The sequence below is a fragment of the Adiantum capillus-veneris genome, chromosome 8, assembly GCF_014529385.1.
Source record: "Adiantum capillus-veneris isolate H3 chromosome 8, ASM1452938v2, whole genome shotgun sequence".
NCBI lineage: Eukaryota > Viridiplantae > Streptophyta > Polypodiopsida > Polypodiales > Pteridaceae > Adiantum > Adiantum capillus-veneris.
In genome coordinates, this window is record NC_140938.1 from 41,467,551 (window position 1) to 41,481,760 (window position 14,210).

At 49.0% G+C, this 14,210-nt stretch overlaps 1 protein-coding gene across 3 annotated transcripts in view; it reads right to left on the reverse strand.

Moving 5' to 3' along the window:
- The window catches only part of LOC147452035 (putative LRR receptor-like serine/threonine-protein kinase At1g05700), a 129,781-nt gene that overhangs the window by 89,897 nt on the left and 25,674 nt on the right, over positions 1-14,210 (reverse strand). For all 3 annotated transcript variants that reach the window (XM_086517866.1, XM_086517864.1, XM_086517865.1), the window contains one exon: positions 1,531-1,602. In XM_086517866.1, coding sequence (XP_086373992.1) covers positions 1,531-1,602 — 72 coding nt within the window. The remainder of the gene's footprint in view (positions 1-1,530; positions 1,603-14,210) is intronic.

The following is a 14,210-nucleotide window of genomic DNA, read 5'->3' on the forward strand; positions in this document are numbered from 1 at the left end:
GAGCACTGAAACCTGGTGGTCAAGTATTGAACATGCATCCACTATACAAGCAATGTCTGCTCTATACCAAAAAAGCATGCAGCCCTCATAAATTCCACAATGAAAATATGGGATCATCATAATAAATGCCAAAGGTAGGTGCCACATATGCAATGAATCTGACCATATCAATCTCCTCATAGCATAGTACAAAAATACTCAAATCCAAAAAGCTAGTCTAGTCAATGCATCCAAGAGTGATGATAAAAGGAATGCTCAACCATAAATCTCAAAAAGTTATGCTCTCGAGTCTCCGAGAACTCCACAATGGAACCACTGCCACTCTAATAGAAGATATTGATGCCTCATGGAACCATCGCCACTCTAAAAAAATGTTGAATGGTGCTAGCAAAAGTCGTCCCGAAAAAATAACCAAACTACAGGAATAATGGGCACCCTAAACTCTGCTGATAATAATGGAACGATATTTTCACTGAAAAAAGCAGCAGTTTGCATCCGTTCTCAAAACCAACATCATCATAACGTTTGTACCGCACAGAAAGAAAAATCAATCCCTCACCAAGATCAAGAGGACAGTGTGCCATAAGGTAAGAGCTAAAGCTCCGTCACGAAAGAAATGAAAACAGTGCCTCTTCCCATCAAATGACCTCCTCAATACCCGCTTCTTCAGATTCACAGCACCTCTAGCCAATCCCTAATTGAGCCACAAACTGCAGTGCCTCCAATTAATCTACCCATAAGAGCTCTCTGGGAGAAGTTTGGGATACGGTCCTGGATCACCTCCTTAGCAAGAAAAATCAATCCCTCACCAAGATCAAGAGGACAGTGTGCCATAAGGTAAGAGCTAAAGCTCCGTCACGAAAGAAATCAAAACAGTCCCTCTTCCCATCAAATGACCTCCTCAATACCTGCTTCTTCAGATTCACTACACCTCTAGCCAATCCCTAATTGAGCCACAAACTGCAGTGTCTCTACCCATAAGAGCTCTCTGAGAGAAGTTTGGGATACGGTCCTGGATCACCTCCTTAGCCACAGCATCAAAAATACAAGTTTCCAAGTCCCATTGGGCCCTGTGAGCCCTTACCCTCTTTGTAAAATATTTGACCTCTGTCAAAAACCTAGCAGGCTAATACCAGCAGGCTAGCAGGGGAAAAGCAGGCTGACAACCTGCAACTGTCGAAGAAGTTCCCTTCACCAAGAGCACCAACACATCTTGTGCTTTTCTTTTCCCTGGTCATGACGCATTATGCAAAAGACCCAACCCTTATTTTAAACCAGGCACGTGGCATATATAATGTATGAGAAGTTGTAAATCTATGCCCTACCAATGTGCACAGCTAAACGACAATGAAGAATGTGATATTTTTCTCTTTAACAGAACTTTACAAAACAAAAGCTACATTCCAAAGTTTCACAGTACACTAGCACAAACGTAAGATTTGTGTCACAAGACCCACAATAAAGAAAAGAAAACGTTAGGCAAGCATCAAAAACAGGACTCAAACAATGCTGCCAATCAAAAAAACTTACAGAAATGTCAAGTTGCGCAGGTTTGCAAGAGAAGATGGAATACTTCCATACAGAAAATTATTATGAAGATCCCTGCACAATGAGAACACCAAGAATGAAGCAATTTGAAGGTATGCTCACAAACTTAGAAAATCTGCAGCTCCAGAAACCGTTCAAACTCCATACACATAACCAGGAAAAATGCTGAGTTCTTTTACATAAAGTTTCGAATGTGACCAACCACATCATGAAAAAGTGAATACAATTAAACTCTTGGTTACCTCCACAGCATATTGAGTAAGGAGCTTATGCTGAAGGACGCGTCTCACCAAACTTTACAATTAAAAAACGCCAGAAATGCAAAAATATATGACGGATCCCTCAAGGTGGTAGAGAGGTATATGTTAGCAGCTAACATCAAGGAGTATAGTCCCACCCAACGCTAGCACCTCTTGTTTGGAAAAGACACCATAACCCCTCCATGACTGCAGAAGTTAATTGCCATGCAGTTCTCTTGCCATCAAAGACGGGGCAAAAAGGTAGCCCTCCCTCCCCTCAAGGAGCTTCAAAGAGAGAAATGAAATGAAATGAAATGTTATATTAACGTCTTCGAAAAAGGCCAAAATGATCTATAAGACCAAAAAGTTACAATTGGTGAATTTGATATCATGTCTAAGTACGGAAAATACAAAGTTACAAAGAACTAACACTAAAACACTAAGGAGAAAGGAAGTAATCTGAAGTTGATTCGGGATTGAGACGAGATAACGGGGGGGGGGGGGGGTTCAAATGAAATCTCTCATCGGTCACTGTCGGATCTCATCAACCTCCTCCATGGTCAGTACTCTGGTTGGGCGTCTTGCATGTCGAGCTAGAGTGATCTGTATCTTTTGTTGCAGCCTTCCTCGATGGTGGGAGACCCCCCAAGGTCGTGGGCGTCTTGATCTGCCCAGCGCAGTGGCTCAGTCAAGCAACGTACGTCTGGTATGGGTGGCTCTGAGATCTACAGTGCTCCTCTGGCTCTCCCCTGGCTGGTGTAAAGAAATCTGTGATTCTTCTCTGAGACGTCTTTCCCCTGATGGCCTCAGCAAGCTCTCCCTAAGTCTGCGCAGCTCTAGCAGGAACAATTCGAGGCATCTCTGATCCTTGTATCTCATGACTCTAGAAAAAGTTCCAAAACCTTCTCTGAACAGGCACTGGAAGCGGCCGCGTATCTCATAGTACGCCGGGCAATGACGTGTGCAGTGCAGCTCTGTCTCTGGCTCTAAGTTACATAAGTGACATATCTTGGCCCCTGCTGGCACACCTCGAAATCGGACAGTCTCGATCTGGAGCTGATGTGAGGATGTGCGTATCTGCCCAATAGCGCATCTTATCTCGTGTGATAAAAGTGTGTATCCACGTATGCAAGCCTAGTCACAAAGCCGTCCTCCGTGAGTTGGAGAAGATGCTCTTTGTAGAAGGCCATCTTCGTGCCCAACTCTTCTGTCGGCTGTATCCATGTGCTCCTGGTATCTAGCTGAATCAGGTCCTGGTGTATGAGTCTGGTAATCTCTATCCGTGTGAGAGATAGGGAGGGTGCATCCAGGGAGTATTGAAACGGAGGCAATCTATCCATGTTGAAACCATGCGATCCAAACCATGCTGTCAACTGTCATTGATCTGGTCGACGCCTCCACCGCGAGAGGGGGGAGGGGGGGGGGGGGGGGGGGGGGGGGGCTAGCTCAACTCGGATAATCTCATGCGGCACTAAGGCCTTAGCCCGAATCATCCGAGCGATCATAGAGACCAGAGGCCTCCATATATCTCCATCCATCTGTGTTGCCAGATCTCCCATGGTGGTCTATTGAGGGTCCCCATACCTGAACTCCATAGAGCATAGCTGGAGTCACTAGAGTGTCAAAAAGCCAGAGCCTTGTTCGCGGTTCTTGAAACTGCACCTGCGAACACATCCTCTCCACTCCTCCCAAAGCTGCATATGCTCTCGTCAGTCTAGTCTCTGGTGCTCTCCTTACTGAAAACACCGGTCCACCGAAAACTACCCCAAGATAAGTATATGCATCTGTGTATCCACAGTCTCCTGGCCATACGCAAATGTGGGTGCCGACCTCCTGACCCACTGTGGTGTGGTGTTGAACACCATAACCTTGGTTTTTCCCATGTTGACAAACAATCGACTGACACGAGCAAATGTATGCAGAGCATCCAAATGCCGCTGCATTCCCTCCGGAGAGTCTGAAATCAGCACTATCATCAGCATATAGTAACAACGCAATCCATTGTCCGGCTAGCTGAGCCCCCATGTCTCCCTAACGCTCTACATAGTCCGAAAACTCATCCACATACATCCCAAAAAGAGTCCGGGATAGGGGGCATCCTTGCTTTACTCCAATAGTGGAGAGACCACGTCAGACATTCACTAAGTGGTGCGTATCCGCCCCATGACTGTCCTGTATAGAGCCAGAATACCCCATATCAGCTCTGTAGGCACACCCATGTCTTGTAGTCTACGTATAAGTTTGGGTCTCAGCACTGTGTCAAAAGCTTTGCGGAAATCCACAAAGCTACAATAGATCCTCTTGCCATGGTGTCTACCTTCCTCAATAATAGCTCTGAGTGTCAGAACCTGGTCAAGAGTGGAGAAACCTCTCCTGAACCTGCTTGCCCTGGTGCTCTTATGCCCTCTCGCTCTGCCCATCTACTCAGCTCCTGCTCAAGAACGGATGCATACAACCTAGCTAATGTGTGACCAACCATGATGGTGTGATAATTACCGGGAATCATGGGATCTCCTGACTTGAAGATAGGCACAATCGTAGACATACTCCAAGTCTCAGGGAAGCCTTATATACATGGTTTGATTAAACATCATAGCCATGAGCTCTGCAAGCCTATCTCTAGCATGGATGAAGTGCTCTGCTACCAGACCATCATGATCATGTGCTCTCCTTGTCTTCATCCTGTCAATGGCTTTCCTTACCCTCTCGGCAGTAAAGAAAGAACATGTCTCCGGGCATGTCTCTAGTGGGTCCGACAGAGGTGGTTGCCCTGATGCTGTGTAGAGAGATGTGGCATATTTCCCCCATGTCTCAGTGGAGGTCACCGCTGGTGGTGGTGAATGCTCATGAAATAGCCTCCATGCTTCGCCAGAGTCCTCACTTATAAATAGCTGATACAAATCCCGCTCTAGCTAAAATAGATAAGCCCTTTTCTTTCGTCGCACTAGGCGGCGAAAGATAATCCGTGACTGTCTATGTGTGGTAATTCCCATGAGCACTTCCCTCTGTAATTCGATCTTCGTCTCTCTACACTCCTCATCATACCAGTTGTTCTGGGCATGCTCACAGATCGTCTCCGTGTAAGCTGGCTGTGGGGGTATGCCTCTGATGCTGCATCATGGAGCGTCTCTGTCAGTATCTGAGTGAGTTCATCTAGTGGCCGTCCCGGCTCCTAGATGCATAGCTGCCTGTATATCTCATCCATATACACAGAATCCGTCTCCCTCATGAAGGTATACCGAGTGTGTGTGGGGACCTCTCGTAATGGAGTTGTGCTGAATAGAAAGGTCAGGGTGAAAGACAAGATAGCATGATCAACTGCTACTCCAGCTGGCCTAGTGCCCACCATGAAGTCCAGAAAGAATGGAAGGAGACCTGGCTGGGCCAAAACATAGTCCACTGTGCTGGCACCATGTCAGGTGTGGAAAGCAAGTAAAACCTCCAGCTGTCGAAAATCTTTGTAGGCCATTCAAAATGGCCAATGTATGTGCGGTTCCCATATTTATTATCTACCATACTCAGTGTATTCCTCATCTTGTGATAGTCTGGATGGACCCATCTTTGTAGCGTCCAGCTCCCTAAGCATCTACTCGGAAGTATCATAAATTATTGTCTGGTGGTGGGCAATCCTAGCATTGAAATCCCCTTGAGGTCATCTCCAAGAAAGATGCTAGTCTTCTTTAGAGTCGGTCTCTTCTTCAGGAAGTCCTTCGCTTCCATGGAGGGGAAGCCGAGAATAAGTGCCCTTTCCTTCGAGGTTTCTCCGTTGCTCCCACTTTTCTTAGTGCCCACTCTTTGAGCCCTCGTATGCGTCTGCTCGTTGACCCCCACCACAGTCATGAGTTCTTTCACCTCTTCAACCACATTATCTTGGTCTTTGAGGCCACATATCCTTACATGTAACGCTCGCACACGTCTCCTTTGCTCCTCTTCTAGTGTCAAGTTGATGATAGTTGGTGTGGGGGTGGGCGGTATTTCCTTGCCTTTTCCTTTCTTGACAATCTCGATCCATTTTTCGGCCTTTTCTGCTTTTTGTTGGGTCTTTGTGATGACATCTACCCACGAGGTCGTCATTTCCTTTTGTTGCCCCCCCCCTTCTTTGATGGCCCGCACTTGTTCCTTAATCGTGTTAAGCTATTCAATTACTGAGGGTTGCAGCTCTCCCTCTTCGAGGACACTCTGCGATTGCACATCTGCAAGATCTTTCTTGAGTTGTGCGATTTCCTCATCTTGGGCCTTCACGCGATCCTCGAGTGTATGTAACGTGCTTTCGTGTGCTGCCACGCGCGCGTCGAGTACATTAATAGTACCTAGAAGGTGGCGGTTGATCTTGCTGATGGATTCGCTCAATTCTTCTTTGCATTGTTGGATGGCATCCTCCACAGGGTCATCCTTGCCATTCTACTTTCTCATGATTGAAAGGCCGCAACAGGAGAGGGAGAGGGTTTTTCTTTCCCCCCCCCCCCTCTCTCTCTCTCTCTCTCTCTCTCTCTCTCTCTCTCTCTCTCTCTCTCTCTCTCTCTCTCTCTCTCTCAGTTGGGCCCAGACCGGTCGCGGTAGCAGTAGATCATGCTCTGGTGTCGATGACCATCTCTTTCCAGTTCAGTGTAGCACATAGGCCACGGGAAGCAGCCCCTACTCGCTACACATTCACACGGGCGACGGATTCTGTATACATGGACGGGATGTACAGACGCCTATGCACTGAGGACCCGGGGCGACCGCTGGAGGAGCTAACTATTATATTGACACAAACATTACATGAGGCAGCAGCAGAAGCATACCCACACACCCAGCCTGAGCAGAGCCGCCGATCAGGGAGCATGCCTCAGAACAGCTGGTACGATGAGGAGTGCCGCCAGACTAGAGCCAGACTTCAGAGGGAGGTGCTTTTGGGGGACGTCACTCACAGACAGTCACAGATTGACTTCCGACGCCTAGTACGGCGGAAGAAGAGGGTTTCTCTGGCTCGACTCGAGCAAAATCTATATCAACTATTCTTGAGTCAGGACTCACGTGAGGCGTGGCGGCTCTTTCATGAGCAATCCCCCCCCCCTGCTATTTCCTCCACACACACTTGGGGTCAGTACGCATAATCTTTGTACACAGTACCTGGCCAGCCGCCCCTCCCCAACCCCCCCGACCCATGCCCACACACATGTGCTTTTTTCACCGCTGAGATGGTGAAGAAAGCTATTGGCAGGATGAGGATTGGGAGAGCATATGATCATGATGGCTTAGTCGCTGAGCATTTCATGCACGCCAAAGACCTACTAGCAGAGCTTCTAGCAGTTATGTTTAACCGTGCCATGGGTGAGGGCCTACCGGACACTTGGAGCCTATCTACGATCGTACCCATCTTCAAATCAACAGACCCCAAGGAGCCTGGGAATTATCGCACTATTATGATTGGGCACACACTGGCACGGTTGTATGCATCCATTCTTGAGCAACAGCTGAGTAGATGGGCAGAGAGGGAAGGAATGCGTGCAACTGGGCAGGCAGGGTTCAGGAGAGGCTTCTCTACTCTTGACCATATCTTGACACTCAGGGCCATCATCGAGGAAGGAAGATCTCATGGGAGACGGATCTATTGTAGCTTTGTGGACTTCCCCAAAGCCTTTGACACACTACCCAGAGCTAGATTGATGCACAGATTACAGGAGATGGGAGTACCCACAGAGCTCATTTGGGGCATCATGGCATTGTACAGATCGGTTGTAGGGCATGTACGCACCCCTCAGGGACTATCTACACCGGTTAACTCCACTATTGGGGTGAAGCAGGGCTGCCCGCTCTCTCCTACTCTATTCGGTATGTATGTGGATGAGGTTTCTGACTACATTGAGAGCGATGGTGATAGAGGTGCACAGTTGGCAGGAACATGGATTCCACTTTTGTTATATGCTTATGATATTGTGTTGATCTCCGAATCTCCAGAGGGAATGCAATGTCAATTGGATGCTTTGCATAGGTTTGCATACGAAAGTGGTTTGTCTGTCAACCTTAGTAAAACCAAGGTTATGGTGTTTAATACCACCCCACAGTGGATCAGGAGGTCAGCACCTACATTCACATACAGCAAGGAGACTGTGGAGTACACAAATGTTTACACTTACCTTGGAGTGGTTTTTAGCGGACCTGCATTCTCACTCAGAAGAGCAGCAGAGACCAGACCATGGCATTGTACAGATCAGTAGTAGGGCATGTACGCACCCCAGAGGGACTTTCTACACCGGTTCACTCCACTATTGGGGTGAAGCAAGGCTGCCCGCTCTCTCCCACTCTTTTCGGTATGTATGTGGATGAGGTTTCTGACTACATTGAAAGCGATGGGGATAAAGGTGCACAGCTGGCAGGGACATGGATTCCACTTTTGTTATGTGCTGATGATATTGTGTTGATCTCCGAATCCCCAGAGGGAATGCAACGTCAATTGGATGCTTTGCATACGTTTGCCCACGAAAGTGGTTTGTCTGTCAACCTTGGTAAAACCAAGGTTATGGTGTTTAATACCACCCCACAATGGATCAGGAGGTCAGCACCTACATTTACATACGGCCAGCAGACTGTGGAGTACACAGACGCTTACACTTACCTTGGAGTGGTTTTTAGCAGACCTACATTCTCACTCAGAAGAGCAGCAGAGACCAGACTGACTAGAGCCCACGCAGCATTGGGTAGATTGGAGAGGATGTGTTCGCAGGTTCAGTTTCAGGAGCCCCGGACGAAGCTCTGGCTCTTTGACACCTTGGTGGCTTCAGCATTGCTCTATGGGGCCGAGATATGGGGACCTTCATTGGATCACCACAGGAGGCCAGGTCGCATAGACGGATGTGGGAACATGGAGAAACCTCTCATCTCTATGATCTCGCGGCTCATTAGAGCCAAGGCATCAATACCACGGGCCATTATCCGGGCCATTATCCGAGCAGAGCTAGTGGCCCCCCCACTAGTGGTTGAGGCACTCACCAAATCAGTCTCCTTCATAAACCGCACATGGGAACTTCCCAGAGACAGTTAGCCATACAAGGAGATACAACATGCTGGTATGGGGAGATGACATCATGGTTTCAGGCGCATGGGTTCAGCATAGACAGGCTGCCACCATTCCAGTACTCATTGGATGCACCACCTCTCATTCTTACACAGTCGGAGATCACCAAGCTCATCCGCCAAGACCTGACCCAGCTAGACACCAGGAGGACATGGATACAACCAGCACAAGAATTGGGCACGAAGATGGCTTTCTACAGAGACCACCTTCTCCAACTTACGGAAGATGGTTTTGTGACGAGATCACCAAGCTCATCCGCCAAGGGAGGACATGGATACAACCAGCACAAGAATTGGGCACGAAGATGGCTTTCTACAGAGACCACCTTCTCCAACTTACGGAAGATGGTTTTGTGACAAGACCCAGATACATGGATACCCACTTGTCTCATGGGATAGGATGTGCTATTGGCCAGTTACGCACATCGTCCCACCAGCTGCGGATTGAAACTGGGAGATACAGCGGAGTACCAGCAGAGGCCAGGACATGCCGCTGCCCCGTCTACTACGAGATACGAGGCCGCTTCCATTGCTTGTTCAAAGAGGGTTTTGGACCACTCTCAAGAGTAATGGGATACGAAGATCAGAGATGGCTGGGTTTGTTCTTGCTCGAGCTGCGCAGACACAGAGATAGCCTGATGAATGGCAAGGCTAACCAGTCTCAAAGACGGATCACAGACTTCTTCAGAGCAGACACGGGACAGCCGCAAGAGCCACTCCCATAGCAGAGCTCCCCCTCGTCTCACACCAGAGGCACACTAAGTTGACCGAGAGATTGAACTGGGGAAATCCAGGCGCCCGCGACTGCGAAGAACTACACAGCATCGACGGAGGCTACGACAGAAAATTCGGGGCACGCTGGCCAGGCATGCACGACGCCCGGTCAGACTACTAACCATGGAGGAAATTGATGAGATTCGCCAACGATCGATGCTAGATCTCTTGTGATTCAACTATCACAACAAGCCGCCCATTTTTTGCTTAGTTTTTTGCTTGGCTCACATCGACCAACTTAGGACCCCATAGTATATATCTTTGTTTTGTATTGTTGTTAGGTTATCTTGTTACTCTGACTTTGTATTAGATCCACCACTTTGTAACTTTCAGGTCTCATAGGTCATTATGGCCTTTTGAAGACGTTAATATAACATTTCATTTCATTTTTATTTCTCCACGGGCAAAGGCTCTCTCTCTACCCTTTCTCTCTCTATGCTACACATCTCTCTCTACGCAGTTTTTTTTTTCCCTTCTCTCTCTCTACGCTACTTTTTCCCCCTCTTTCTCTCCATCTACGCAATTTTCCCCCCTTGTTCTCTCTCTACACTAGTTTTTTTCCTTTTTTCCCCCTCTTTCTCTCTCTACGAAGGTTCCCCCCCCCCCCTTCTCTCTCTACGGTTCCCCCCCCCTCTTTCTCTCTCTACGCAAACTTTCGCTAGGTTGGGTAGTTACGGGGAGAGCGCAAGGGAGCGGGGGCAGGGGCAAGGGCACAGCAGCGCGAGCAGGAGGGAGCAGCTGGGAGTGGGGAAGTGCGTGCAAGCAGCAGCGAGCGCATCAATGCGCGTGGGGCGAGCGGGAGCAATAGGGAGCGGGGGCAGGGGTAGGGGGCAGCAGGGGAGCGCAAGAGCAGCAGAGAGTGCGAGAGAGGGAGGGAGCGGTGGCAGGGGCAGGGGGCAGCAGAGAGCGCGAGAGCAGCAAGGAGCACGAGAGAGAGAGAGAGAGAGAGAGAGAGAGAGAGAGAGAGAGAGAGATGAAATGAAATAAAATGAAATGTTATATTGACGTCTTCAAAAGGCCAAAGTTACCTATGAAACCAGAAAGTTATAATATGGTGGATCTTACAAAGTCACATTAACAAAATAACAACATAACAAAATAAAGATACATACAATGGGATCCTAGACTGGTCGATGTGAACTAAGCAAAATGGGCGGCTTGCTGGGATAGCTAAATCACACGAGATCTAGCATGGGTCGTTGGCGGATCTCATCAATCTCCTCCATGGTTAGTAGTCTGACCGGGCGTCGTGCATGCTTGGCCAGAGTGCTCCGAATCTTCTGACGTAGCCTCCGTCGATGCTGTGTAGTCCTCTGCAGTCGTGGGCGCCTACATTTCCCAAGCTCAATCACTCGGTCGATCAGTGTGCCTCTCGTGTGAGACGTAAGGGAGCTCTGCTGTGGGAGTGGCTCCTGCAGCAGTAGCTGTCTCGTGTCTGCTTTGAAGAAGTCTGTGATCCGTCTCTGAGATTGGCTAGCCTCACCACTCATCAGGCTATCTCTGTGTCTGCGCAGCTCGAGCAAGAACAAACCCAAGCATCTCTGATCCTCATATCCCATGACTCTGGAGAGTGGTCCAAAACCCTCTCTGAACAAGCAATGGAAGCGGCCTCGTATCTCGTAGTAGATGGGGCAACAGCATGTGTAGTGCAACTCTGTCTCAGGCTCCATCTCACACAAGGGGCATGTCCTGACCTCTGCTGGTACTTCGATGTATCTCCCAATCTCAATCCGCAACTGGTGAGAAGATGTGCGTAACTGGCCAATAGCACATCGTATCCCATGAGACAAGTGGGTGTCCATGTATCTGGATCTCGTCACAAAACCATCCTTTGTAAGCTGGAGAAGATAGTCTCTGTAGAAAGCCATCTTCGTGTCCAATTCCTGTGCTGGCTGTATCCATGTCCTCCTGGTGTCTAGCTGGGTCAGGTCTTGGCGGATGAGCCTCGTGATCTCGGACTATGTAAGAGTGAGAGATGGTGCATCCAATGAGTACTGGAAGGGTGGCAACCTGTCTATGTTGAACCCATGCGCCTGAAACCATGATGTCATCTCCCCATACCAGCATGATGTATCTCCTTGCATGGCTAACTGTCGAGAGGACTCAAGTGCCATGCAAGCATATCTGTCTCTAGGAGGTTCCCATGTGCGATGTATGAAGGAGACTGATCTGGTGAGTGCCTCAACCACTAGTGGGGGGGGCCGCTACCTCTGCTCGGATAATGGCCCGTGGTACTGATGCCTTGGCTCTAATGAGCCGCGAGATCATAGAGACGAGAGGTTTCTCCATGTTCCCCCATCCATCAGTGCGACCCGGCCTCCTGTGGTGATCCAATGAAGGTCCCCATATCTCAGCTCCATATAGCAATGCAGAAGCCACCAAAGTGTCAAAGAGCCAGAGCTTCGTCCGAGGCTCCTGAAACAAAACCTGCGAACACATCCTCTCCAATCTACCCAATGCTGCGTGGGATCTAGTCAATCTGGTCTCTGCTACTCTTCTAAGTGAGAATGCAGGTCCGCTAAAAACCACTCCAAGGTAAGTGTAAGCATCTGTGTACTCCACAGTCTCCTTGCCATATGTGAATGTAGGTGCTGACCTCCTGATCCACTGTGGGGTGGTATTAAACACCATAACCTTGGTTTTACCAAGGTTGACAGACAAACCACTTTCGTAGGCAAACCTATGCAAAGCATCCAATTGACATTGCATTCCCTCCGGAGATTCGGAGATCAACACAATATCATCAGCATATAACAAAAGTGGAATCGATGTTCCTGCCAACTGTGCACCTCTATCACCATCGCTCTCAATGTAGTCAGAAACCTCATCCACATACATACCGAATAGAGTAGGAGAGAGCGGGCAGCCCTGCTTCACCCCAATAGTGGAGTTAACCGGTGTAGATAGTCCCTCAGGGGTGCGTACATGCCCTACAACTGATCTGTACAATGCCATGATCCCCCAAATGAGCTCTGTGGGTACTCCCATCTCCTGTAATCTGCGCATCAATCTAGCTCTGGGTACTGTGTCAAAGGCTTTGCGGAAGTCCACAAAGCTACAATAGATCCGTCTCCCATGAGATCTACCCTCCCCGATGATGGCCCTGAGTGTCCCGATATGGTCAAGAGTAGAGAAGCCTCTCCTAAACCCTGCCTGCCCAACTACACGCATTCCTTCCCTCTCTGCCCATCTACTCAATTGTTGCTCAAGAATGGCTACATACAACCGTGCCAGTGTGTGTCCAATCATGATAGTGCAATAATTCCCAAGCTCCATGGGGTCTCCTGACTTGAAGATAGGTACAATCGTAGATAGGCTTCAAGTGTCCGGCAGGCCCTCACACATGGCACGGTTAAACATACACTGCTAGAAGCTCTTCTAGTAGGTCTTTGGCATGCATGAAATGCTTAGCCACTAAGCCATCATGATCATATGCTCTCCCAGTTCTCATCCTGTCAATGGCTTTCTTCACCATCTCAGCGGTAAAAAAAGCACATGTGTGTGGGCATGGATCAGGGGGGTTGGGAAGGGGCGGCTGTCCAGGTACTGTGTACAAAGATGATGCGTACTGACCCCAGGTCTCTGTGGAGGTAACAGCAAGGGGGGGGGGGGGGGGGGGGGGGGGGGGGGGGGGGAGGGGGGGGGCTGCTCATGAAAGAGCCACCACGCCTTACACGAGTCCTGACTCAAGAATAGCTGGTATAGATCTTGCTCGAGTCGAGCCAAAAATGCCCTCTTCTGCCATCGCACCAGGCGTCGGAAGTCAATCTATGACTGTCTGTGAGTGACGTCCCCCAAAAGCACCTCCCTCTGAAGTCTAGCTCTAGTCTAGCGGCACTCCTCATCATGCCAGTTGTCCTGAGGCATGCTCCTTGATCGGCGTCTCTGCTCAGGCTGGGTGTGTGGGTATGCCTCTGCTGCTGCATCATGTAATGTCTATGTCAGTGTAGTAGTAAGCTCCTCCAGAGGTCACCCCGGTTCCTCAGTGCATAGGCGTCTGTAGATCCCATCTATGTATACAGAATCCGTCTCCCGCGTGAAGGTGTAGCGAGTAGGGGCTGCTACCCGTGGCATGTGTGCTACACTGAACTGGAAGGAGATGGTCATCGACACAAGAGAATGATCCACTGCCACCCCGATTGTGAGATCCTCGATACTAGAGATGAGATTCGGCTGTGCCATGACATAGTCCACTGTGTTGGTTCCATGTCTTTGTGGGAAGCATGTGAAACCTCCCGCAACAGGAAACCTCTGTAGGCCATTCAAGATGGCCAATCCATGTGCGATGCCCATGTCTATCAGGTGTTGCCCATACTCGGTACATTCCACATCGTGTGATAGTGTGGACAGGCCCATCTCTACAACATCTAGCTCTCTCAGCATCTCCTCTGAAGTATCATAAAACACCGTCTGGTGATGGGCAGTCCTAGCATTGAAGTCCCCTAGAATGATAATGTCACCATCTCTAGAGAACTCCCATATTTTCATCATCCAAAATAGAAAACGGGGACTGTCCTCTGGGTGATGCATAGACTGATGTACTCGGGGGAAAGTAGCAAATAGAATGTAGAGATATCTGCCCGTCTCTGCTTT